Genomic DNA, 27367 nt, shown 5'->3' on the forward strand with positions numbered 1-27367 from the left:
CCTGTTAATTGGCTTCTCCGAGTTTCCTGTGAAACAGCATTTTTAAATCACTATGAAAATTGTAGCTCTAGGAGGGAACTAGAGGTCTCCTAACAACTCTCAGCACTAGTAACAACCTACAGCTCCAAGAATTCTTTGCGGGAAGCCATGTTTGTTTAAAGTGGTGTGATACTGCTTTTAATGTATGGTGGGAATGTGGACTTAGTTGAAAACAATCCTATTACAGCCAAAAACCGCAGAGTTTTGTGTAATGGTGGTCACATGTTGGAATTTACAGAGGACAGTTGAAATATACTCAGAGTCAAATGAGGATTTCATGCTCTTTATTCAGCTCATAGTAGCAGGGAATGGAAGTTCCCCCAAAATGTCTGCTTTATATACATTATTTACACAATGGGCCCCACGTGATTGGCTAATTCCGGGATTCTCCTGTAGGCCAATCAGGTTGCGGATTCACTTCCACCTGGAGCTGGATTGGGTGGCTCCTGCAGACCAATCAGACAGCTGCATTCTGGATCCTATTGTTCTAGGACCCATCAGACTGCTGCATTCTGAATCCTATTGTTCTAGGACCAATCAGGCTGCTGCATTTTGGATCCTATTCAACTCAGTACATATCACCAGTCTTCTGTTTAAAGGACTTCTCAGGTTGAAAGGCTGTTCAGTCCTAAGGATAAATTGTTCAGTTTAACAATAAATAACCCTAACAAGGGAGAGCTGGGGGTGCCTGGGAGTTGCCCATCCACAGCTAGCAGCACCTCCACAGCACACTGAGCAGATACAAAGGTTGCCTGGTTGCTGAGATTCCTGCATTGCAGGGGTTGGACTAGATGACCTTTGGGGTTCGTCCCAACTCTACAATTCTATGATTCTATGACAGTCTTCTCTTCTGCAGTGAGATGTATCACATTTCTGCTGAAAGTATAGTAATGATGTCTCAATTTCCACCTGCACATATACAGTACTGAAACTAAATCTTATTCAAATATGTTTGCATCTGCACATATAAAACAACAGATGCAATTTGCATGCAAATCCGTGCCATGTTTTTTTGGCGATGTGTAAACGACCGCCCTCGTCTAGCGGCAGATTAACACAGCGTCGTTATCCGTTGATGGGGATCGCGAGCACTTCCTACCTCCAGCCTCCAGAGGGCAGCAACGTCCCCTTCAAGCAAGCCTTCTAGCTCCCCTTCTCTGTGGCAGTCCACAGCAGCTTAGGCGTTTAAGATCCCGTTCCGGGGCTATCGCGATCTCTTCTACGCTTCCAAGATGGCGGTGAGTAGCTTGTGTTTGAGGAGTTGCGCGGAGGGACCCCTTGTATCCGCAGCCATCCTTCCGAGTCCGAGTCCTTCTGGGCATGAATTTACTCAGACGTGGCGGGGAAGGGCTGGGGGCTTTCCGTGGGGCCGTTTTGGGAAGCGACGAGAGGCTCGCCGGCCCCGCGGAGGGCTGTAGGAATAGCTGGCCCTGTGGCTAAACCAGGCTAAGGAGTCGAGCTTCCTCCTTCGGAGAGGCCTTAAACGTGAGTCTGGAGATACTGTGGTCCTCCAGGCCCTCTTATCTCTGACCATTGGGCAAGCTGACTGGGCCTGACTCAGTTCTCTTTGGGGTGCGCGTTCCGGGAAATCAGTGCATCCCCCAAACTTCACTTTCTTTGGGGCTGCATTTTCTTACCCAAGATGCTTTTCCTTGGGTGATCGGTAATTGCCAGCTCTCCCTTCTGTCCCCCCCCCCCCGCCTCCAACTTGGGTTCTTTGAGAACAGCCTGATAACACAAGAAAAGCAGCCAGTGCAATTTGCCCTGTTGCTTTTGTCTCCATGCTTGAAAAAGCTTTGCTTGCTGAATTCTGTAGGTGTAGTTCTCTCTCTTAAGGCTGAAGGTTTGGGGGGTGGGGAGTGCACTGGAGGGCGTAAGTGATAAAATACCTCATGCAGAAAAGTTTATTGCACACAGAAAGTTGATGTGTTGTTAGAAAGGCTAGTTTAGAATATTTCTACCTAGCATGCTAGAAGTCTAAGGAAAGGGAATGTGTTTTCTATCTTGTTGTTTTTGTTGTGGTTTTTCTGGGTAAAGCCAGTCCAAAGTAGTTTACAAACAACAAAATTGGCAGGTATAAAAAGCCAATATTACTAAAAACAGGGCTAAAGCAAATTCATGGTGTTAAAAACAAACCAGCACTGTTACATCTTGGCTGCTGTGCACTCTTGTGGATTTTGTTTACTGTTTACTCATGAAATGGTTTATAAGAAACAACATGAAATTAATTATTTTTAGGGTACTCCCATTATCTGTTGGGTTGTCTGTGTGTCTGGTTTTTGTTGTATTTACCTTCGTGTACTGGTCACCAGCTTCACTGTATTTTAAAGATACTGTAAGTTGCAGTTACCTATTGTAAAGTATCGCTCAGTATTGTATTGTATTTACCTCTTGCTGGGTTTGGTTTATAGCCAAGGTTATGAACAACCTATTAAAACTACTTAGGGTAGCTACCAACAGGTTTTTACAGAAACACCTCAAACTTTGAAACAGACATCCAGAATTAGGAACCATCTTAACAATTACATGTACTGTGTTTTTCATGGTGCTGCTTATTCTACTCTATAAGGTGCTCATGTGGTAGCAGTGTCACATGTATTGATGTTGAGGTATTGGGAGGCTTCCAGTAGGGAAGAAAAGGCTTTGGGATAGGATTTTTCAAGAGCCTGTACTAATCACATTTTGTTGGCTAGTAGGCTGATTTTCTTTTTCTTGAAGCTTGCCTACTAGAGCAGAGTAAGGGGACCTTGCTGACCAAGGAGTTTGATGGTAGTTTGGCCCTTTTCCTCAAGTGGATGGGCTGTGTCAACAGTATTGGTAAGCCATAACATTTGGAGAGGGTAGGGTCTAGTTCAGGAATCTTTCTAAATCGCAATAAAAAGAGATGAATATGGAGAATACCACAAAGAAGGGTGGAGTGGCCACTTGAATGCCTTTTAGGGTCCAGGGCAAGGATCAGGAACCTGTGGCTCTCTGGCTGTTGCAACTCCCATCATTCCTGACCATTGGCCATGCAGGCTGGGACTGATGGGAGTTGGAGTCTAACATGTGGGGTGGGGTTTCATGCTAAATTGCCAGCATGGGGACAGAAGTTATGCTTGTAGAAGTTAAGTGTCTTATGAAAACTTTTCCCAGCCCAATACGTTGCTCCTTGTGTCATGCTGTGTGAGTTGTGTATAGGGAAAAGCTGTCACTGGTTTAACTGCTTTCTTTTCCCCACCATTACACAGCAACAAGACAAGGGTGAGAAGGAGAACCCCATGCGGGAGCTGCGCATCCGCAAACTCTGCCTGAACATCTGTGTTGGGGAAAGTGGAGACAGGCTCACCCGGGCAGCCAAAGTGCTGGAGCAGCTCACAGGCCAGACTCCTGTTTTTTCCAAAGGTAAGCTTTTTTTGGAAGACTGTTACTGAAGTTTCTAGAGCAAGAAGGCTGAAATTTTATTCATACCATTTTATTTTTTGAAAGACAAAGGAAGGATGAGCTTCTGTGCAGGATGTATAGCAGTGTTTCCAAAGTTATTTAAGACCCATCAGTGGTTTGGAAACTTCATTTGCTTCCCCTCACCCAGACTTCTCTTTTTGTTGTGTCGGTGGGTACCCTGGTCCAGCTTAACACATGCACAGCATGGTGACTAGGGCAAAAGAATAGGGATAGGTGATTGCCCCAGGGCAGGAAGTCAGGGAATGGGTTGACCAGCCTCACAGTTCTCTGTACACCAAATTGGATTGATTTTGAACTGGAATCCACATTTCATGCTTTCTGTTCTGTTGTGTCCAGGTCTTTGTCCTTTGCAGACTTCCCTTTAACTATGAATGCTAGAAACCTTTAAAAAAGAGAACTGGATTCTTAAGTTAGCCTATCAGTATTACCAAAAGTAGCTTTTAGCTCAGGGTTCTCTGTCTAGTGCTTTCTAGAAGCTTGGGCGGCAACTTCCAGCAGCCTCACTAAGCACGGCTAGTGGATAAATGTAATGTAACTTGTCCAAAAACATATGGTGAGTACTAGGTTGGGAGACGTTTAAGCCATTGACTGAGACTGCTTACAGCTGGTGCTTTTGTTGGGGACTTGCCAATCAAACCCATTTCCTGATCAGCAGTGATGCATGCCTTCCCCTCTTTGTGCTTGCAGTCACATGGCCTGTCAACAAGTTTTCTGTATAGCTTGTTTGCAGATGTGGACCTACTGTTTGGAAGTTGTAATCTTAAACTTGGAGTTGGGTGTTTGGTAGACATTTCTGACCACCTTATTTTTGTTTTCCTTGAATATGGCATGTCATACCTGTCTTTTTGCTGACCCTTTGAGCAAACTTAAAAGAAGTTGTGTTTCTTCTTCAGCTCGATACACAGTCAGGTCCTTTGGGATCAGGAGAAATGAGAAGATAGCCGTTCACTGCACTGTACGTGGGGCCAAAGCTGAGGAGATCTTGGAGAAAGGGTTGAAGGTGAAGTGCTGTCCTTGCTGTATTTGGATGCTTTCTTAAGAGAACTTGGCACATGCAAGGCGGAAAATGTCAAAGCTTAAAGCTGATGTCAATGTTTCAGGTGCGAGAATACGAGCTGAGAAAGAATAACTTCTCTGACACCGGCAACTTTGGCTTTGGAATCCAGGAGCACATTGACCTGGGGATTAAATACGATCCTAGTATTGGTATCTACGGCTTGGACTTCTATGTGGTTTGTATACTTAGCTTACCCTTTTGCATTCTTAGGCTGTAATCCAGAGGTCATGTCTTTAGAGTTTTGTCAATCTTACTAACTGAGCCTTGGTGCCACTGCAATGATAGCAGCCATTTTCTGCATGGTTGGACACACAAGAGAGGGGCTGTCCTAAAACAAATCTGGGGAGCCTGAACTTACGCTGTAGCAAGTGCACTTGGTGCGTGCATGCAAATATTTATTGATAAAAGTATTTCTATCCCACCATATAAAAAAATCAAAATAAAATTAAACAGCTGCAAAGACCTATTGGCATAAAAGGTTCTTCAAGATATGCCTGAAAGTCAGAAGCAAGGATGCCTGCTGAATCTCTCCTGGAAGACTATTCTACGGTGTGAGAATAGCAACACTAAATGCCTGATTTATAGTTGAGGCTAGTTGGGCCTCTGTAAACACAGGAGAAAACTAAATGCTCTCCACAGAGGGTCTCTGTGATTGACCTGGTGTATAAGGGCTCAGCAAATCCTTAAGGTATCCTGAGACCAAGTTGTTCAGGGTTTGTAGATCAACACAAGAGCCTTGAACCTGGCCAAGTAGCATAAAGGGAGTCAGTGCAGAAGTTTTAGCAAAGGTGTCACATGCTTTCAGCTCCCATCAGTTGTCTAGCTGCTGCATTCTGCACCAGCTAGAGCTTGTGGACCAGACCCAAACGTGCCATGATATTTTACTGTTCCAGTCTGTATCTAGTTAATGTGATGTGTGTGGGCCCTCTTCCTACTCTCTGTTCCTGTGCTATAACAACTGGTAACAGCTGTAGAAAGGGAACCGTGTGGTTTGACCAATTGACACTTCTTACTTTCTCTGCAAACTTTGCCGTTGGATATGCTCATGTTCAAATTCCCATTTTGTCAAGCTTACTGGGTGAGAAGAGTCTCCTTTCTCAACCTATTTTAGCTGACAGGGCAGCTGTGAGAATTGAATAGGACCAAATTGTAAAACCATCAACAGAAAAGCACTACTGGAACGATTGCTGCTGTTCTTTATTGCTGCAGCCATACAGGCCTGCAACAGAATTGTTTTTTGAATAGTTTACTGTGTTTTCCTGGGGCGAGACTGACACGTATGTCCAGTGAAGCACTGCTGACACTGCTCTTAAGATAATTTTAATTGGCTTGCTGAAAGTTCCCTTGTTACGCTTACTGTTTTAAAAATAGATTGCTGCATTTATTTATTTATTTTCCAGACTCATTTTCTCCAGATATTTTTTTTTACAAAAATTGAACACAGAAAGTTAAAAATATATAATAGTTTAAAAGTAAGTAAAAGGATGTTGTCAGTTTTCTGCTGTTTCTTGATAGTCAGTTTTGGGGTAAGTCTCTTTGTGGGGGCCACGCAGGCGGAAAAGTGGCTTTACAATGAACACATTAAATAGCTGTTCATGTAACATTATGTCTATAGATTCTTTAAAAGGAGCATAGGAATTAGTCCTCAGCAAGTGTTGCTCATGATGGCTTTGCTTATCTCATTAATGTTGGAAGGTGAGATATAGCATTTTAATCTTCAGACCTACGTCTGAGGTAGGTTAGTCTAGGAGAGTGACTTGCATCAGATCGCCCAGCTCTTCCTTGTTACCCAGGTCCTGCATCCAAGTTCAGCACTCTAGCTGCTGCTGCAGTGTGTTTACTCTGTGAGAAGCTGTGAACCCCCTTCTTGGGTGCTATGGATAACTTGGGTGCTTTTCTTAAATTTCTTTCTCGAACACAATGAAAGATGGAAGTCTAACTGAAAAGGCTTTCTAAAGGTAGGTCTTCAGGACTAAACAAGGCTTGTGTTTCTGCTGCAGGTTTTGGGCAGGCCAGGCTTCAGCATTGCTGACAAGAAGCACCGAACTGGTAGCATTGGGGCCAAGCACCGAATCAGCAAGGAGGAAGCCATGCGTTGGTTCCAGCAGAAGGTAGGTTTTGCTGCATTTTAAGCTGTGAACAAGCTTGCGAAACATGTTTAGTCAGCTTTTATGACCTCTTTGTGTTAGACCAATGTATATATAAAAGAAACTGTATCCCTGCCCCCCCCCCCCCCAAAGTGTACAGTGATGCCAAAATCAATTGGAGGCTTAACAGTACAATCTAGTGCAATCAACAGTTTCTAACCTTAGCATCTTTAGAATAGGGTTTACAATTAGCTTGGCCCATGTCAAACGGTCAATGAGAGCAGAGGTATGTTGAACTTTTCCACCTGGCCAAGCTCAAGGTTCTTGTGTTAATTCACAAAGCCCTGAATAACTTCGGCCCAAAGTATTGTAAGGGCAATCATGACACCTTATGCTCCACCTAGATCACTGAGGTCATTTGATGGAGCACTTCTTGGTGTTTTGCACACTCCTGAAGCCCAGTCAGCCTTCACTAGGGACCAAGCCTTTAGTGTGGCAGACACTGCCCTGTAGAACTCCCTACCAGTAGAGGTTTGGCAGGAATCACCCCTGCCTTCTTTTAGATGTCTGCTAGAAAGGATGTTGCTTAGACAGGCCTTTGAAATGTGAATTTATCCAATTTGCTTGTTTTTATTGTAATTTTTGTATGGTGTAAATGGCCTTGGATTTTTATGGAAGTGCTGTTTGTAAGTATTTAAATAAAATAATTGTGCTCAGTTCTTACCTTCCACTTCTAAAAGAATCCCAGTACATAAGTCTTCAGCAGTTCTGGTAGTTTGGAACAGTTTTGGAGAGCTGCATTGAATTGTTAGTGTTTGGCTACGTTAGTTTAATGGAGCTCTGTTTAACAAATGTAAAAGATCTGTGTGACCTGTGCATTCTGCAGCAAGGTGGCTGGAGATTTGGGGGTGGGGGCAATTCATACAGTTCTTCACAGTATAGGGAAGTGTTGCAAGCAGCATCTCAAAAGTATTTGAAATATGCTTCCGCATGGCAAGATCATTATTTACAATGCATAAGCTTCTCTTTTATAGCACTCTTCCTGCTTGAATGGCTTGTAAATACTCTCTTGCCTTTCAGCCAACCAGAAATTGGTTCTTTTTCTGTGCCACAAAAAACAAACAAACTAATGTGTGGGCTGGTGCAATATTTATAATCTGCTAACTTCTGAGTTTGTTTCCCAGTGCATCAAATCACTTTACCATAGACATGATGTGGGAGAAATTTCCTGGTGGTGGCTGTGCTTTAAGTGGTGCAAGTCTTTCTTGCACAATTTTTTTGATAAACCTTTTTTTTTCTCTTGCAGTATGATGGCATCATCCTTCCTGGTAAATGAAAAGTTTCCAGTATAAAAAAGTCAATAAATTTTTCCACCATTTAACTTGCTGCTGTGTGTTTTGTCGTCATTCATCCTTTGCTGAGCCACTATATCTGGATCAGTATGTTTGTCCTTTCTATGTTGTGTCTCGGGAGCTATTGTCTGCCTAATCTGGAGGCATGACAAAAGCTGCTATAGGAGGAGGACTGTGTCCAAGCAACAGTAGACATACAACATGATTTCAAATGGTTCCAGAAGCCTATCATTTGGCAGGGTGGGGGTAGATGGGAAACAGGACAGAGACACTCCACAAGTACAGAGGGTGGAGTGAAAGTGGCAATATTTCTGATTCTGCTTTCTCTTTCGCTCTTACAAAAATAGCTTGGAGGTGTAGCCTGTGGTTGGCTTGACCATGGAGAGCCAATGTTATGATTGGTTTATGCAAATGTTATGATGCTGTTCAGTTTATCAATAAATGGCCCCTGCTCTCTGTAGCGGTGTGTAGAGTGCGCGAGACAAGCAAAGAGAGAGCAAGTAATGCGAGACAAGCACAGAGAGAAAGCGAAAGAGAAACTAAGCAAAGGACACGCACAGAGAGTAGTTGGGAGAGCGCACCTCAACTGCAGTCTCTTATTTCTTATTTCTTATTTGGCCGCTTTCTTACTTTTGGCCGCACCTTTTGCTATTCTTTTCGCTGCCTATCCTTTCCTCTTCGGAACCTTCAGAACTCCAGAGAAACCTTCGTAACAACCGTCAGAATTCCAGACAACTTCTCACGACCTTCAGGATAACCTCATAACCAGCGGACCCATCATAACCAGTGGGAGCAGGCACTCCAGGATTACTGGTTATCCCAGAAGTTGGTTATCCCCACAAAAGACACAGGTGATCCCAGTAGCTGTCTCCTCATTGCTAACAATACATCTCCTTGCTCTGCTTTGGAAGATCTTGTACCTCCTTAGATAATAGTATGTGTGATAATTCTTTTCTTGTACTATATTATTTTGACATCCAGGCCACCACTTTTATCTTAACATTTTTCTTCTAAGGAACCAAAGTGGCATATAGAGGGCTCCCATCCTCTTGCGTCCAAGCACTGACAGTAGACCTAGGTCTAGTTAGCTTCAACACGGCTGCTGCATCACATATCTTCAGATCGTGCTCTGTCTGACATTAGTAACAAATGGAATTCTGTAAAAACTTCAATTCGTATTCTCTGTGTGGAGTGGAGCAGAGTCTTTGCTCAGACTGCCTTTTAATCCATATTTGATAGCTGGAGTACCGTGGGTGATTCTTTTAGTTTTGGGTGGGTTGTAAAAAAACCCATGGACTTTCTTGGCTGGGACAGCCAGCCAAAAGTTTCCTGAGATCAAATTAGTAGTGCTCTTTGAAAAGCACATAGCACAAGTGAGAGCATGAAGGAGAATTAAATATATTCTGAGTCCTCACAAGATGTGCCATCCAAAGACACACACAAAATGAGTGGCTTCTTTCTCCCAAAATGGAGGTAGCCCAAAGCCAGTCTAATGAGAAAGAATTGCTCTGACCTAGGAGCCAAATGGGTAGATGAGAGGAAGAGCCCATGGAGGATGGCTTTTAGCATGTTGTGTGTGCACTTAGTGAGGAAAGCTGAAGGTTTGCTGCAGTGATGTTTGTGTGCAGTGATAACAGCGGAATATACCACCTCTATTGGTCAAGGTGGGGACAGGCAAAAGTGAGCTGGCATGGCAGATTTAATTTTTTATGGTAATTGAAGGGGCTGTAGCTGAGTGGCCGAGTACCTAACTATGGACACAGAAGGCCCAAATTGAGTGTTGGAACTCTCCAACTAAATGCATCATAGGGAAACAGCTCTGGAAAGACCTATTGGAGATATTGCAGGAGAAATGTTGGCACCAAAATTACACTGTGCAGGGATTTCCACCTATTTAAACAGCAAGTAGCAATGGGAGCTGATCCAGATAAGGACTGCCAAGGGGTGGGATGTTTTCGTTCCCGTTTCTATTGCTACCTGTAGAAAATTTAAAAAGAAATACACATATTTCCTGTTGTTGCAGCCTTACTTAGTAGATACTATTGGGTTAGATCGGGTAGGCAACCTAAGGCCCGTGGGCCAGATGCAGCCCAATTGCCTTCTCAATCCGGCCCGCAGATGGTCCGGGAATCAGTGTGTTTTTACATGAGTAGAATGTTTCCTTTTATTTAAAATGCATCTCTGGGTTATTTGTGGGGCCTGCCTGGTGTTTTTACATGAGTAGAATGTGTGCTTTTATTTAAAATTCATCTCTGGGTTATTTGTGGAGCATAGAAATTTGTTCATTCCCCCCCCCGCAAAAAAATATAGTCCGGCCCACCACATGGTCTGAGGGATGGTGGACTGGCCCACGGCTGAAATAGGTTGCTGACCCCTGGGTTAGATGGACCTGGTATAATACAGCCTCATAATTGGCACGAGGCAGGCCTGTGTGAAAACAGGGAAATCTTGTGCCTTCCTTGGTGATGGTTGCACTTTTTCTTGGGAGGCTTATATTGCCTTGTACAAAAGGCTGTCACCACAATTGTACAATCCTTTGTGTTTGATTCAGCTCAGTACAAACACTTCCAAGCACACGTGTCCTCTTTGCCCAGGGTGGTGGAGGAAAGTGCTGTCAACCACCCTGCAATTAACTCAGCTTTATTTGCCTCATAATTATTCTGTCCCCTAGCAACATACTTCCTTGAGGCATGGTGTGAAAGAAAAATTATTAATGCAAAAAGTTTGATGAGAAACCCTTTTGTTCTTACGGGTGGTACTCCGGGGATGGGGAGGCTGTAAAACTAAGGGCCTGAATGGGCAGTGTCGAAGCCAGGTATGAGAGTGCAGCCTAAATCCCTTCCTTGAAAACTTCATTTCAAGAGAGTCATTGGTTGACAGAACACACTGGATGCCATTTCAAAGTTCCTCCACACCACATAGACGACACAAGACAAATTTGTAAAGAGTGCTTCAGATTTTTAATTTAGACCTGGGGAATCCTATATCTCAGTGACGCAGTTCATTCAAGGTAGGCCTTAAGGGTTACACCTTTCTTTTTTAAAAAAAACCTGGTGGTGATATTTGGGGGTAGAAGCTGAGGGACGGGGAGTTATATTTCAGCTCAAATGACATCTTCAGGTTTCACTTGAGGGACCAGAAATTGCGCTTTAAGTGTTATTAAAGTAAAACCATGGGAAGGAGGTGCTGTATTCAGCCCTGTTGCTTATTTTTCTGTGAGGTAAGCTATAGTACATGGATAACTAATTTGTGGCCCTCCAGATGCTCTTGCACCCCATTAGCCCCAACAATCAAGGATGGGGGTTGTCCAATAACACCTGGAGGGCTGCAGGTTAGCCTCCCCTGTTGCAGTAAGACAGTGCTAATTATCTAAAGCAACTTTGGGGGATCTTTGGCCTTGGAAGTGTTGCTGAAATACAATTCCCATCAGCCTCAGCAAGCATGGCCACTGGCCCGGGATGATGAGGTTTGTATTTCTGCAACATACAGAGGACCAAGAGCTGCTTACACCTGCTCTACAGGTAGAATATTTATCTCCTGGAAGCTGGCAAAACCAAGGCGTAAATGAGAATTTTAAAGAAGTATTTCAACGTTCTTGTGAACCCCCTGATCATGCCAGCTGAGGCCAGTTCTGACTGTTTCCTTCATTCCACACAACCATCCTCTCACCCTTAAATGCTGACCGTTGCTGAGGCAGCTGAGCTGGCTCTGGAGCCCCTGGTGCTTGAGTGCGGAAGGGCGATGGTGCAGCAGGAGACCCCCACGGTGCCTTCGGAAAGTTCTCCTTCCTCTGTCCATTCGTTCAGGTCCGGATTGTAGGCGTGGATGCTCTTCTGATACTTTTTCCCACTCTCATTCCAACCACCGACAACCAAGATTTGCCCACCGAGGGTGGCCACCCCCGCCATGCTCAAGCCGGTGGGCAGGGGGGCCATGTAGCTCCACTGGTTTGTGGAAGGGTTGTAGCACTCAACAGGGATGACATCCACCCTCTCCCCCCGGGGACCCAACTGGCTGCCGCCCAGGACGTAGGCACGGTCTGCTAAGGTGGCAGCGCAGTGCCAGCCTCGGGGGCTGCTCAGCCATGCACCGTCTCGCCATGAATCTGTGGCGGGGTCATAGCTGCAAACGGTACGGGAGTAGGCGTTGTTGACGTAGCCGCCCGTCACCAGGATCTTGCCATCGATGACCACGCTGGCATGGCAGCAGCGGGGCAAGTCCATGTTGGCTTTGGCTTGCCAGGTGTTGGCTGAAGGGATGTAGCATTCAAGAGAGACTAGGGTCCCCTTGGCATTACGTCCCCCGATGGCATAGAGGTTCCCATTGAATGCGCTGAGGCTGAAATGAGTTCTTCTGTGCGACATGCTGGCCAAGTGCAGCCAGGTGCCAAAACGGGGATCATACCTGCAGAGGGGAAGAGAATTGGTCATTGTCGCCATTGAGTGTGATGGCTGTGTTCTGCCTCCATAGTTGGAAGCAGTAATGCCTCTGAGTACCAGCTGATGAAAACTGCAGGAGGGGAGAGTGCTCTTGTGCTAGGGGCCTGCTTGTGGGTTTCCCACAGGCATCTGCTTGGCCAATGTGAGAAGAGGATGCTGTACTTAATGGACCATTGGGCTGATCCAGAAGGCTCCACAGGTGTTGCTGTGTTGGCTTCTTATGTGTGGTTGAAGCAGGGGATCTGAGTTTGCCTAGTGAGGCTGTCAGGGTAGCAGTTTGGGGTCCCACTCCTCAGATGGGGCCCCTAGCAAACTTGAGGCCAGTTTACTTAAGGGGTCGCAGGTTATACATTTTCTAAATAAATAAATGCAGCAGGTCCATAAGACCACTAAGCCCAGAGTCATGGAGAACATTATTCCTTTTTTCTAGGTGCCCCTGAGGGGAAAAACCTACTGCCTCAAAACACATCTAAAGTTCCTCTGCTTCTTGTGCCCATCTAGTTCAGCAGCCTGTTCCCAATGGCCAACCAGATGCCTACAGAGAAAGTAAGCAGGACCTGAGTGCACCAGCAACTCTCCCTACTTGTGATTCCCAGAAATTGGTCTTCAGAGGCATCTTCCCTCCAATACTGGAGGCAGCATGCAGCCCTAGCAGCCAGGGATAGCCTTTTCCTCCATACACCCCAGTCCATCTCACCACCCCAAAACCCTTCAAGCCTTGCTAGCTGTTTGCCCTGAAATGGACCTTTTCAGTGGTGACCCCCCCCCCTTTAGAAAGCCTTGCCTCTTAAAATATGTAAGACATCTACAGGACTGTCATTAAGAAGCCAACTTAAAATATGGCTTTTTACACAAGCATTTAGAGATTGATACTGATATTCAGATCTATCTGTCTACCTACCTACCGGTACATGTGATTTTTATTTTGCGATGCTATTTTTAAAATTGAGGTTCTTTTTCTCTGCCCTGTGAGGCAGTTTATACATCAGGTGTGGGGAAACTCAGCCCCATGGGCCAATTACAGTCCACTATGTCTCTCTACTTGGCCTGTGGGACTCTCCCCAGGCCACACCTCTTACCTGCCCCACTTCATACTGCCTTTGATTATTATTTTTCTGGCTGGAATGTGTCTTTGAGCTTTGCCAATGCCTCTTGTTTGCCTAGAGTCAGACAGAGGATAGAGAGGGCTGGGTGTACAGAAACTAGTTTACTGTACAAAGGTAAAATTCACATTTGTTGCTCTGCCTACTTGTGCCTCTGGCAGGTGACCCCCAGTATATCCAGGGCTGGGAAACTGCTGGCCTCTTCAGATGTTGCTGGACTACAGCTCCCCAAACCATTGTCCATGATGGCTGGGGATACAGTCATACCTCTGGTTGTGAACAGGATCCGTTCCGGATCCCCATTCGCAACATGAGCAGCGCGCAACCTGAAGTGCCGTGTCTGCGCATGTGTGCGCCACGATTCAGCGCTTCTGCGCATGCGCAAAGCACAATTTGACGCTTCTGTGCATGCGTGAACCACCAAACCCAGAGGTAACCCATTCCGGTACTTCCGGGTTTGGCGCGTTCGTAACCCGTGACGAACACAACACGCAGTGTTTGTATCTAGAGGTATGACTAATAGGAATTGGAGTTGGGCCATGGATACCCCAACGTGGATTTAAAAGATTTCAGGCATGAAGAACACCCCTGCTTGGGCATCCTATTTAGACAGTGTCAATCAAAGTGCAACCTCCCCATTACCTGCACAGGTTGTTAACTGCATGCTTTGCCTGGTTCCGGGCATCAGTTTGATCCTCTCCACCAGCCACGTAGAGGAATCCATCCATCACCACAACACACTGGTTAAAACATTTGGTGGGCATCTCTGTTAGCTTATTCCAGTTTCCTTCTTGATCTCTGTAGCTTACATCTTTGCTAAGAGCTTTCTCGGCTGAGCATGGGCGGCCCCCAACCATGAGCAACACTTTACGGCTTCCTCGAATCTTGGTCCTTCTGGACTGAAGGTCATTTTGCTGATAAGGTAACAAGTGGTAATTCATAGCGTCTACCAGGAGCTTGTGGCATTCTGGGTTCTGCATCATGCACGGCACAGGCTGGATGTAGTTGATCAAGTCATGAGCTGGGATCGTGCCAAAGCGGACATTGTTCAGGAGGTCGGCGGCATGTTTGATCCGCTTGGGATCAAACTCGATCCATTTCATGACGATCTGAAAGACTACCACCTCATTGGGAAACTGAAGGTTGTCATCCATCAGCAGCTCGTTGAGCTGATCGAAGGTGAGTTTCATGAACTGTTCAGTGTCGGAGAATTCCAGGAAGCATTCTCGGATGAACTTCCTTGCAGCATCCTTTGCTTGGCTGAGATTGTATGTGTCTGCCAGGTTGGCGATGTACATCCAGTTTTCCACATTCATCTCTTGGATGAGGAAGTCGGTGCACATGTTGAGCAGAGCATACATCCTCAAGCGGCTGGCTACGGAAATGGTGCTGCCAATGGTGTACAGAGAAAGGTTCAGCTTCCCGGTGTAGGTGTAGGCAATGGCAGTAGCCAAGCCTAAGGAGGAGGCATCTTTGAGGTCCACTTGTTGAAGGTTTGGGTCCTTTTTCAGCAGGCTTCTGAAAAACTCACTGCAGGAAGACATGACCAACTTGTGAACGCTGAAGGATTTTGTTTTTGTGACAATAGTGAGGTCACAGAGGAAACGCTCCTGGTGCATGAGGCTCATCTCCTCCAGAACACTGGTTCCGTGGCTAGGGTTTGTGACTTCTGTGGCAGTGCAGAGGAAGCCTCCTGAACCATTTTCAAACAAGCCGTCCAGTTGCTCATGGTGGTCAATGTCAAGAGAAGAGTCCTCTACCATGGTGACATTCGTAGACGTTTCCGTCTTCGATGGCTTGCTCTTCTTTGGGGCTTTCTTCTTGGGTGCCATTGGAGCGGAAGCGTGGCCTGTAAGGTGTATTAAGGAGAACGTTGCTTTGTAAAGGAATATCATAGGTGACACACCCACACCCACCATATATATATATATATACATATATATATATATATATATATATATATATATATATATATATGTGCCTCCTGCACGAAATGGATGGAGGAATTTAAAAGAGACAAGGGTGGGGAACCTGTGGCCCTCCAGATGTTGCTGAACTACAATTCCTATCAGCCCCAGGATGCATGAGATAAAAACCTGGTAGTCTGACACTCTAACCAAGTGACCCACCAGACTAGCTCTCACTGATTTGTGGCTTCCTGGAAAGTTGCCAGGAAGGGAACGTGGCCTTTGGGCTGAAAAGGCCCATCCCTGGATCGGACAATACTGAGGTGGTTGGACCATTGGTTTGACAAGGCAGCCTCCTGTGTTCCTGTAAAGTGGGCCAGTATTATTACTGTCCTATCACAAAGCTCCCAGGGTGGGCCTGAGGCTTTAAAATAGTAGCTTGGCCCAGGTCAACCAAGGGAGCTCATAGCTGTGGTGTGATTTGAACCAGGGCGTTGCTCCCTCACTGCTCAAACTTTCAGCTACTTAGCTACTGCAGCTCTGTACAGTTCTTTTTGCAGAAACCCATAGTGGGAGAATAGAGGATATGATTTAGGCTGTTGCGTGTAACTGAAAGCACAGGCTGTGTTTCTGACCAAGACAGACACCTTATCTTCCACAACGCAGAGAAAAGGTTGGTGTACCCTTCTGTAATAATTCCTTCCATCAAGGCCTGCCACGTGTTGACTTCATGACTTGGGACATGCTGCATAACTGCATTTGATATCTGAACTGAGCGTGCATACAGATTCTGATCCTCCACAGGCAGGACAGCTTATTGCTAATGTTTCTCAGCTGTTTCTGTCCACCTTCCCTTCCCTGCGCTGGGGGCGGGGAGAGAAGGAGATCTGAGCTCCTGGGTGACAAACCTGTTTGTTACAGGCCAGAAATAGCCAAAGTGCCTCTGTCTTGCATCTCTCAGAGCTGGACATAAAGATCAAATTTCTGGAGGGTTAAGCAATTGGCAATTCTTAGAACAGGATGGGGAGGAAGCAAAGTCCTAGGCTAGGGTTGCCAACTTTTTTTACCAGCCTTTGTAGCTGTGCCTTTAATAGGAACTTGATCTGCAGACATTTGTAGGTGTTAAGGATCTGGACGGAGTAGCACGCCCTCTGAAAGATCAGGCTTTCAGTCTGACAGTGTTTCTGGACCCAGCCCTGCCTCTGGAGGGCAGGTTGTTGCTGTGGCCACGGAGTGTGCTTTGTGCATCTGTGACAAGGGTGCTAGCTGCAACCCTTCTTGGAGAAGGCGGATCGAGCCACAATTACACATGCTTTGATTACATGTAGGTTGGACTACTGCAACATCCTCTGCATGGGGCTGACTCTGAAGACTGTTGGGCAGCTATACTCTGCTACTGCCACAGACTCCTTATTCACAGACTCTATATCTATTTGGTAAAGGTAAAGGTGGCCCTCCGTGTATTTTTGAAGCCCAGTTCTAAGCATGCAGTTTGCGTCTGTGATATCTGAAGGACCCCTCACCTTGCTCCCTCCACAGGACTCTGCTCACCAACGAAGACTTTCTGAAGAGGCTTTCCTCTGCATCTTACCACCATCTGATGTGCAATTGGAGAGTACACAGAACGGGACCTTCCCAGAGGTGTGCCGAGTCTCTGGAAATTCTTCCCTGCCTCTTCCCTCCCAGTCTTTAGGGAAATGTCCCAAGCGGACTTATTTAGACATGCTTTCCATGCTGTCTGTTTCCCAGAGTTGTATTTATGATGCTACTGGTTCCCCCCCTCCCAACACACTTTTCCTAGTGGGGTTGCTTGTTCCTAAATTGATTTTATCGTTTTGTGATGGTTGTACTTCGGTCTGGGGACAAAAATTGTGTGCAAAATCTGTAGAGGCAATGCAAGTCCCAAACTGGGATGTGCTAGTGTGTCACAAACAGGGTCTGAGACTGCAATGCTAAGGCACTTTCCAGGGAGTAAGCCCTATTGAACTCAATAGGCTGTTGTTGTTTTTAAACACTTCCAAGTAGACCCATCTACAATTGCACTGTAATGTGTTACAGGTAGGTAGCCATGTTGGTCTGCCATAGTCAAAACAAAACAAAATAAAAAATTCCTTCCAGTAGCACCTTAGAGACCAACTAAGTTTGTTATAGTTAAAGCTATGGTTTTCCAAGTAGTAATGTACGGAAGTGAGAGCTGGACTATAAAGAAGGCTGATTGCCGAAGAATTGATGCTTTTGAATTATGGTGCTGGAGGAGACTCTTGAGAGTCCCATGGACTGCAAGAAGATCAAACCTATCCATTCTCAAGGAAATCGGCCCTGAGTGCTCGCTAGAAGGACAGATCCTGAAGTTGAGGCTCCAGTACTTTGGCCACCTCATGAGAAGAGAAGACTCCCTGGAAAAGACCCTGATGTTGGGAAAGATGGGGGGCACAAGGAGAAGGGGACGACAGAGGATGAGATGGTTGGACAGTGTTCTCGAAGCTACTAACATGAGTTTGGCCAAACTGTGAGAGGCAGTGAAGGATAGGCGTGCCTGGCGTGCTCTGGTCCATGGGGTCACGAAGAGTCGGACACAACTGAACGACTGAACAACAAAAGTTTGTTTTTGGTATGAGCTTTCGTGTGCATGCACACTTCTTCAGATACTGTAATGTAATGTAATGTAATGTAATGTAATGTAATGTAATGTAATGTAATGTGTGTTTTGAAAAAGATATGGTACAATCTGATATGTACATAGGAAAGCTACCTTATACTGAATCAGAGCATTGGTCCATCTAGCTCAGCATTATCTATACTGACTGGCAGTGGCTCTCCACAGTTTCAGACAAGGGACACTCTCAGCCTTACCTGGAGATGCCAGGGACTGAACCTGGGACCTTCTCCATGCAAAGCAGATGCTCTACCGCTGAACTACATCCCTTCCCCTTCTACTTAAAAGTACTGTAAACTGATTTCAGTGGTATTTACTCCCAGGTAAGTGTGCCAAGGATTCCAGCTTGAGCCATTACATTGGATGCCTCCACTACTCTGTGCCCATTGAGCAGCAATTGGGAGGAATAGGGATGCACTTTTTCCTGAGGGGGTCCTGTATTACAAGTGTACATCTTTTTTTCCATAATCATTTTTATTAGTTTTACAAACATACAATATATGTTACAATTTATTACATATTAATCTTTAAATATGTTGGCTTCCTTTAATCATGACTTCCCTCAATCCTTCCATGTGGTTTCCAGAATTATTCCCTTTTTGTTTTTATACTTCTTCCATATATCATTGCTTTAATATTCATATCTAACATAATCCTTACTTATTTCATCTTACAACAATATTTATTATTTACTACAAAGCCTCTTGCAGTCCTATTAACGTATTCAATTGTGTTTTTTCCTTCAAATAATTTGCAATTTTTTTCCAGTCTCCAATGAATTTCTGATCTCGCTGTTCCCGAACCCTTCCTGTCATTTTGTCTAACTCCGCATATTCCAATACCTTCATTATCCACTCCTCTTTCATCGGCAGTATGTCTTGTTTCCATTTTTGTGCCATTAGAATTCTGGCTGCAGTCACTATATATTGGAAAAGCTTTAAATCATCTTTTTAAATTTCCGTACATATAATGCCTAATAAAAAAGCCTCTGGCTTTTTATCAAAATTATATCCTAATATTTTCTTCAACTCATTATATATTTCATCCCAATAATTTTTCACCTTTTTGCACTCCCACCACATGTGATAAAAAGAACCAACATTTTCCTTGCACTTCCAACACTTATTGTCACCTTTATGCATTTTTGCCAATTTAACTGGAGTAATGTACCACCTGTACATCATCTTTAAAGCATTTTCCTTTAGTGCATTACATGCCGTGAATTTCAGCCCCTCTTTCCACATTCTTTCCCAATCTTTCATCATAATATTATAGCCCAGATCTCTTGCCCAATGTATCATTACCGACTTTACCTCCTCATCTTTCAGTTCCCATTCCAACAATATTTTATACATTTTGGATAATGTTTTATAATTATTATTCAATATTTCAATTTCAAATCTAGATTTAACCTCGTTAAATCCATTCTTCTTCATATCACTTTTAAACATTTCATTTATTTGATAATAGTGTAGCCAATCCTTAACATATTCTTTTACTTCTTCATATGGCTTAAGTTTCCATTTTGTTCCATCCTTTTTAAGTAACATTTCATACGTTGGCCAATTCTCACTCATATTTGTTTTTTTTTAACTCAAAACCTCCAATGGTGATAACCACCATGGGGTTTTCCTTTCTAATAAATTCTTATATCTTTCCCAAACTTCATATAGAGATTTTCTGAATATATGGTTGCGAAATCCTTTATGTACTTTTATTTTTTCTTGCCATAAATAGGCGTGCCAGCCAAATCTGTTGTCATGTCCCTCTAAATCCAATAAATTTGGGTTCTTCAATGTCATCCACTCCTTTATCCAGCAAAGGCAAGCTGCTTCATAATATAATTTCAGGTCCGGCAGTGCAAATCCCCCTCTTTCTTTACTATCTGTTAATAATTTGAATCGTATTCTGGGTTTTTTCCCCTGCCAGACAAATCTTGAAATTTTCCTTTGCCATTCTTTGAATATTGCTGTTCCCTTGATTATAGGTATTGTCTGGAACAAAAACAACATTTTCGGTAGCACGTTCATTTTGATTGCCGCTATTCTTCCTAGTAATGATAGTTTCAATCTGTCCCATATTTCCAAATCCCTCTTTATTTTATTCCAAACCAATTCATAATTATCTTGAAATAGATTAATATTCTTATTTGTCATCCAAATTCCTAAATATTTGACTTTTTTGGCTACTTCAATTTCTATTGATTGTTGCATTTTTTGTATTCTTTCATTATCCATATTTTTAACCAGTATCTTTGTCTTGTATTACAAGTGTACATCTGGCCAGTGATGTATAAAACATTCTGGACCAGGTGGTTCCTTGATCTGATCCAGCAGGACTGCTCTTATGTGCTTATATCATAGAACATTAATTACATTCATGGAGATGGTGCAATTGAGCCCTAAGGTATTAGCTACGGCAGCTGAAGAGAACCTCCCCATCTAGATATAGTCTACCTATTAATGAATAACAGCTGCCGGGGCGGGGGCAAATGACAGGTGAGGGTTCTTGCTTCCATGTTTTGCTTGTCAGCATTTGGTCAGTGCTGTTTCTGCCTTGGAGGAAATGCTTATATGAGCCATCATTCCCATTTCCCAGGGATTCCCCCTCTCTTTTCCAACTCTCTATTGAAGTTTCTAGCCAAAATAACAGCAAAGCAGAATTGAAAATGTCACTTTCTGAAAGCAAATGCACTCTTGAATTACACTGCAGAATATAGGCTTGGATCCAGACTAACCAAGTGGCACTTTGGTCTCACTTAAATCAATATGAACAGTTTAAGTCAATGGGACCTAAGTGTGATTGACTTCAATGACTTGCAGACTTAAAACTACAATCCTGTGCCCCTTAACTGGAGAATAAACCCGCTGAACTCAATGAGACTTACTTCTGAGTACAGTGGTACCTCTGGTTACGTACTTAAATTCGTTCCGGAGATCCGTTCTTAACCTGAAACTGTTGTTAACCTGAAGCACCACTTTAGCTAATGGGACCTCCCGCTGCTGCTGTGCTGCCAGAGCACGATTTCTGTTCTTACCCTGAAGCAAAGTTCTTAACCTGAAGCGTTATTTCTGGGTTAGTGGAGTATGTAACCTGAAGCGTATGTAACCTGAAGCGTATGTAACCCAAGGTATCGCTGTATAGGAACATGCCATTAATCTGGATCTAGCACATCCAACTCAATTTGCCAGTGTAAATCCCTATCAATAGCAGAATTATGTGCAAAGTTACTACTTTGTTGACTAAATATCATATACACACAATGTTTGGAATCTGGATTTTTATTCTGTTCGTGTTTTAATAAAATAATAATTAGCATTTATCTCCTGCTTTGAGTTTTCAGAGCACTGTATGTACCCGTCTCAGGACATCCTCAACTGTTCTATATCTATATTCCTTCTCCCTCCACCTGCTGCCTTTTCGGACATTACCTTTGTTGACCATTTTTAAGCCCCACAGGCAGGTTAGATCAGGGTTAGAATAATCTGTTTTATGTGTTGCATTCCTCCCTCCCTCCTTCTGCTGCTGCTTAGAATCCCTCGCTCATGGCCACCAACATGTGTTAAATTTATAAAGCGAGAGTGCACACTCAGGATCTCTTAACAGTTAAGGCATAAGTAATCAGTGTCAGGTGATACTGAGCATGCTAAATGATACGTTTTCTTAGAACATAAAAGAAGTGTCTTGCTAGATCAGGCCAAAGACCACTGAGTCCAGCATTCTTTGCAAGAATCCTAAGAACCAGAAATTTCCCATTACGAGATCTTCCCCTCCAATTTATTTTTTTCTGCCCCCCACTAGCTTAGCTAAAATACTGCTATGGCAATTCTGGATCATATTTACTTTTTGGAGTGATGACTTTGTGTCGGTAAATAGCTTGAGTTTGTATTTTGTTCCCCCACCCTGAAATCATGAAAAATTGTAGGTTTTAGGCAACGGAAATCTAAGCCTTCTCCTGTTTTTTTCCCCCCACATTCCAGTCACTCGCACAGCCTGTGTTTCTTTCTCTTAAGAAGGACTCACTTTGTTCCATCTGCACCCAACTTTTTAAGAGCTCAAGTGACCTGTAAACCACTCTGCAAATATTAAAGTAGAAAAGGGCAAGCAGGTTGGTTCAGGACAGACAGACAGACAGACAGACAGAAGGGCCTTTGCTCCCTACCTTGGCGTCAGGAGGCTGATCCAGTGGAGGGTATAGCAACCAATGCCTGTATGCTGCACAAACTAAGAGGCACTCAGGAGCCCAGGCAGACGTCCAAAATGTAGCAGCTACCCTGTCCCTCCTCCTCCTTTCCCAATTCAGCCTGGCCAGCTGACGACCCTTATCAACTCGCCAGTTGCATCCAGCTTGATGGGAGTGACGCACTACTGCCGTACAAGTATGTGGTTAAAAAAAAAAAAGACATGGGACTCCAAATGAATGTTTGTGCTCCAAGTGGGTCTGAGGTTGAAGACTACTGCATTTAGTGGTCTTAGGCAAGCCACCATTCTCTGTCTCAGCTGCTATTTGTTATGCGGGGTGATGATTATTAAAATTAAAATAATAAATAATAAAACAGATGCCAACCAATAACAACTGACCTATCGCCTTTGGCTGTGCACACACTAAAGGTAAAGGTAAGGTAAAGGACCCCTTAAAGCACATAGCTTCCCCCCAAAAATACTAGGAACTGCAGTTTACCTCTCACAGAGCTACAATTCCCAGCACCCCTTAACAAACTACACTTTCCATGATTCTTTGGAGAAAGTCATGTGGGGTGTGTACATAGCCTTGGTCTGTTGGAAGGATTGATAATGCATGCTTGAACTACATATTCAGCAAAATGACATGGTGGGAAGAATTCTGGCACCAGACTTTGGGGGGCCCTTGGCACTGTGCTGCTGATGCCCTCGAGTACACACATCCACTTAGCAGGGAAGAACGGCTACATGCCTTGGGCAGGTGGGCCGAGTGCTGTTGCACTCATGTCCAGCTTACAGGCTTTCCACAGACAGTGGGTCAGCCATTGTGAAAACAAGATGCTGGACGAGTTGAGCCTTTGGCCTGATCCTACAGGTTCATCTTATGTTCTTAGGCAGCAGTGGCACCGCACATCATCATCTCTTTAAAAAGCAAGAGGCTCATCCTGGGGGGGGGGGAATAGAGGGCCCTGCTTCTCATAATTTTATCATGAACAAAGCTCAGTTCATAAGAAGTGTCCCACTGGATCAGACCACAGATTCATCACCACATCTTGTGATGGTGAGTTCTGTAAATTAATTTTGCATCATATGAAGAAGTAAGAGGCAAAATCAGGGACAAGGAACCTACCAATAGTCCTCCATATGTTTTAGATTTGTCTGTCCTATAAGGTAAAAAGATAAAGGACCCCTGGACAGTTAAGTCCCGTCAAAGGTGACTATGGGGCTGCAGTGCTCATTTCGCTTTCAGGCTGAGGGAGCCGGCGTTGGACCACAGACAGCTTTCCGGGTCATGTGGCCAGCATGACTAAACCACTTCTGGTGCAACGGAACACAATGATGGAAACCAGAGTGCATGAAAACGCCATTATCACCCCGACGCAGTGGTACCTATTTACAGTGGTGCCCCGCTAGACGAAAATAATTCATTCTACGAGTGTCTTCGTAGAGCGAATTTTTCGTCTAGCGAAGTGGCAATGCAGCGCGGAGGTTTTTGTGCCAAAAAATAAATTGTCTTGCGAGGCAGCCCCATTGACATTTTCGTCTTGCGGGGCAGCCTTCCGCTAGCGAATGCCTTTTGTCTAGCGAGTTTTTCGTCTAGCGAGGCATTCGTCTAGTGGGGCACCACTGTATCTACTTGCACTGGCATGCTTTCGAACTGCTAGGTTGGCAGGAGCTGGGACAGAGCAATGGGAGAGATTGGCAAGCCGAAGAGGCTCAGTGGTTTAGACCACAGCACCACCCGGATCCCTGACCTTTGGCCATGCTGGTTGGGGCTGATGGAACTGTTAGCCCAAAGCATCTGGAGGGTATTAAGTTGGAGAAAGCTTAAATAAGAGGCAAATCAAGAATGAGGAACCTGTGGCTCTCCATTGTTGGACTCCCCCATCATCAGCCATAGCATACCCTCCAACATTTCTCCAATGAAAATAGGGACATCCCATTCCATAATGATAATTGTAGTATTTGTACCCCACATATCTTATTGGGTTGCCCCAGCACTCTGGACAGCTTCCAGCTAACAACAACAACAACAACATTAAACAACTTCCCTATACAGGATTGCCTTCAGACAGCTCGGGGGGGGGGGGTTGGATAACTCCATACCCTCCAACATTTCTCCAATGAAAATTGGGACATCCTAAGAAAAATCAGGACATTCCGGGATCAAATTAGAAACCGGGACGACTTCCGGCGGCGACGCCATTGCGGGAGGTCGTGGGTTGCCTCGGCTGCGAGGCTACCCAGTCCATCCCGGGGGTTGGAGCCCCGCTACCGCAAAGCGGGGCTCCGGTGGGGTGCGGGAAGAGCGTCCCGCACCCTGGGCTCCCCGGCTGTGCCCATTAGTGCTCCGAACCCTTCCCTCGCTCCCCCTGTAAAGGGGGAGTGGGGGTGAAGGGACGACGGAGCCGGGCTATAGGGGACATGCCCCAACCGGGATGTAAATGCGGCGGTCGCCCCCGCGACGAGCGTCTAAGTTCTACCTGTCTTTAATGGAGCTAAAGAACCCGGTGGTCGTGAGTATTTGAAATGGATTGACTCTTATATGTTTTGAACGATCCGGGGGGAAGAGGAAAGGAAGCCTGCCTCCCTCCCTTCGGTGGGAAAGAAAATAACCAGTTTAAGTGACTGCTGCTACAGTACTGGATACAAAGTGTTTGAATTTTTAAAAGTGAGACTGTTGAGATTTCCCTTTGGGGATTAAGTTTGCAGAAAATATCTCCGTTTAAAGTTTTGGTCTTTACGCTCTGGCTTCAGAAAAATGGCGATGGAAAATTTGGACTGACGTGGGAAACAATTGAAACAAAGGGAGGAATATAGAGACAGGAACTGAAATTTGACACTCACCCCCTCCCCCAATATGTTGGACTTTGTGTTTGCACTTGTTTTGAACTCTGGACTAACGGAGGAAGAAAGGCTTACTGTCTTGAGGCTGGAACTGCTGAATCGGAAACTGAAAGTCTTGAGTGGGATAATAAATAAAAGAAATCTACTTTCCACAGAGGAGGCTTTCCAAAAGTTCTACACAATGGAAGGAAACCTGGGCAAAGAGCTAGAAGGGGTGTTTGAAGGATGGATTGAGATGACTGGGCAACTCCGGAAAAAAGATCCGTTCTTTGGGGGTGGCAGTCCCGGAACGGTAAAATTTGCAATATCCAGACCCCGAGGTGTGAGCTCGGGGGCAAGGGACAAAGAATTAAGATATCTACAAGAAGAAGAAGAATGGTACAAAGAAGCGGAGGAGCCGAGAAAAGAGGAGTGGACCCTGAAGCTCGATGTAAGGTTTGCTGTGAACTCTGCCTGGATCTGTGGACATTTGGGAAAAGAAGAAATTTGGAAGATTGGTTCTGGCGATAGACAGAGAAAGTCAATGGACAGAGGGGGGGTGGGGTGAAACATTAAATGTAAAACTTAAATGGTCTGTTATGGTACCTGAAATCGGAGGGCAAAGGTTGTTAGTTGTAAGTTTATTCTGAATAAGTAAGGAGATACTGTGATTTTATGTTAATAGCAGCATGATAAAGAATAGAAGAAATAAGTTTAGATTGTATGAGAATATCTTGTTAAGATTTATGATAGAATAAGATGATTAAGATATTATTTTTAATTTCTAATTGAAGTTAAATTTTTTAGAGAGAAGTTGTTAAAAAAGTAGATTATGGATTTAAAACCGAAGGTGAAAAGGCAGGGGAAGTCAACCGTCAAGATTCGGAAATAGAAATTTTTCTCTATGTATACAAACAAGAAGAAGAATCCTGGCAATATATGTATTTGTTTTATATTTGTAGGTGTGGGTTTGGGTGTGTGTTTTGTTATGAAAATGCCAATAAATTCTTCATAAAAAAAAAAAAAGAAACCGGGATGGCTTCTGTAAATCAGGGACGTCACTGGAAAATAGGGACACTTGGAGGGTCAGCCATAGCCAAGATGACTGACAAGAGTTGGAAGGCCACACATTTCCCCATGCCAAGGATAAGCACTGTTGTTTAAAGAGGAGTAACCAGTCTTGCTCTTTCCTTACGGTGGTACCTCTGGTTACGAACTTAATTGTTAAGCTGAAACCGTTCTTATCCTGAGATGCGCTTTCGCTAATGGGGTCTCTTGCATGCGCGCCTCTAACGCACAATTTCCATTTGCATCTTGGGGCAAAGTTCGCAACCAGGAATAGCTACTTCCAGCTTAGCGGAGCTCATAACCTGAAGCGTTCGTAACCAGAGGTACCACTGTACTTAAATTCCAGTTTCGGGGTTTGTTGCTGCAGACACAGGACCAGCATCAGCAGTTGGCCTGGTTGGGAACTGTCCAAGGCTGGCTGGCTACTATAGGGGTGGGTGGGTGGGTGGGTGGCAGATGCACTTTTGAATAGGAAATGAGGACTATTGCTGCCATGCAGTGGAAAAAGTGTATGTGTGAGAGCTGGGGTCTGGGTAGGGCCCCATTGACAGCACTATGCTGAGAGCTCCCTGAATGGTTCTGGCCCTGCAGAGACAGTTTTGTTTGCTCCTGATGCATTGGAGGGAGACGGATCCCCAAGAATGGATTAGAATGGAGAAAAGACTGATATGCAACAAATTCTCAGTTGATAACAACAGATGGAGATTCCTGGAAGCATTTCCCACAAATTGCAGTGGAAAAAAGACTTTTCAAACAAAACACCACCCCATTAAAAGTATCTTTTATAGTAATTTCCTTATTTGAGCTATTTACTCAGTTAAGCTGAGATCCTGGCGTGTTCATACTATGTGAAAAAGCACGAACGCCTCAGCAACTGACTCGAGGCTTGGAACATATGAGGAGAGTAGGTTCTTGCCAGCACGCAAGATGGCGGCTGCACCTCAGCAAGGAAACTTCTTGCCCTTCTCCAAGATGAGAGGATTCCAACCCGTTATCCCTTCAGCTGTTTTTCGAGCTTCGCCCTGATCCGAGATGGCGATTTTTGTCCTTGTCTACCTTTCTCGGTTGCGAAGCAATTTGCCAGCTTCTAAGATGGCGGAGTCGACTTATGGAAGAGAACGGCTTACTGGCCCTTCTTTTGACCACAGTCTTCTTTTTTGCCCGGAGCAAACATGGCGGCGCGAAAAAAAAGGAAGCGAGGGAGTAA

At 44.6% G+C, this 27367-nt stretch overlaps 2 protein-coding genes across 2 annotated transcripts; one reads left to right on the forward strand and one right to left on the reverse strand.

Annotated features, from left to right (window-relative positions):
• The first annotated feature begins 1197 nt into the window (after nt 1-1197).
• RPL11 (ribosomal protein L11) lies at nt 1198-8008 on the forward strand. Its single transcript, XM_033157738.1, has 6 exons — nt 1198-1277; nt 3270-3423; nt 4377-4483; nt 4584-4715; nt 6541-6651; nt 7934-8008. Exons 1-6 carry the CDS (start codon nt 1272-1274, stop codon nt 7961-7963), a joined length of 540 nt encoding a protein of 179 aa, XP_033013629.1. The 5' UTR covers nt 1198-1271; the 3' UTR covers nt 7964-8008.
• Nucleotides 8009-11024: 3016 nt separating this feature from the next.
• On the reverse strand, nt 11025-22388 carry LOC117051391 (kelch-like protein 31). The gene is made up of 3 exons (XM_033157739.1): nt 22247-22388; nt 14164-15370; nt 11025-12383 (listed from the first exon to the last, which is right to left on the reverse strand). Exons 2-3 carry the CDS (start codon nt 15351-15353, stop codon nt 11651-11653), a joined length of 1923 nt encoding a protein of 640 aa, XP_033013630.1. The 5' UTR covers nt 15354-15370; nt 22247-22388; the 3' UTR covers nt 11025-11650.
• Between the last annotated feature and the right edge of the window lie 4979 nt (nt 22389-27367).

This window comes from Lacerta agilis, chromosome 8 (genome assembly GCF_009819535.1).
Source record: "Lacerta agilis isolate rLacAgi1 chromosome 8, rLacAgi1.pri, whole genome shotgun sequence".
Lineage (NCBI taxonomy): Eukaryota > Metazoa > Chordata > Lepidosauria > Squamata > Lacertidae > Lacerta > Lacerta agilis.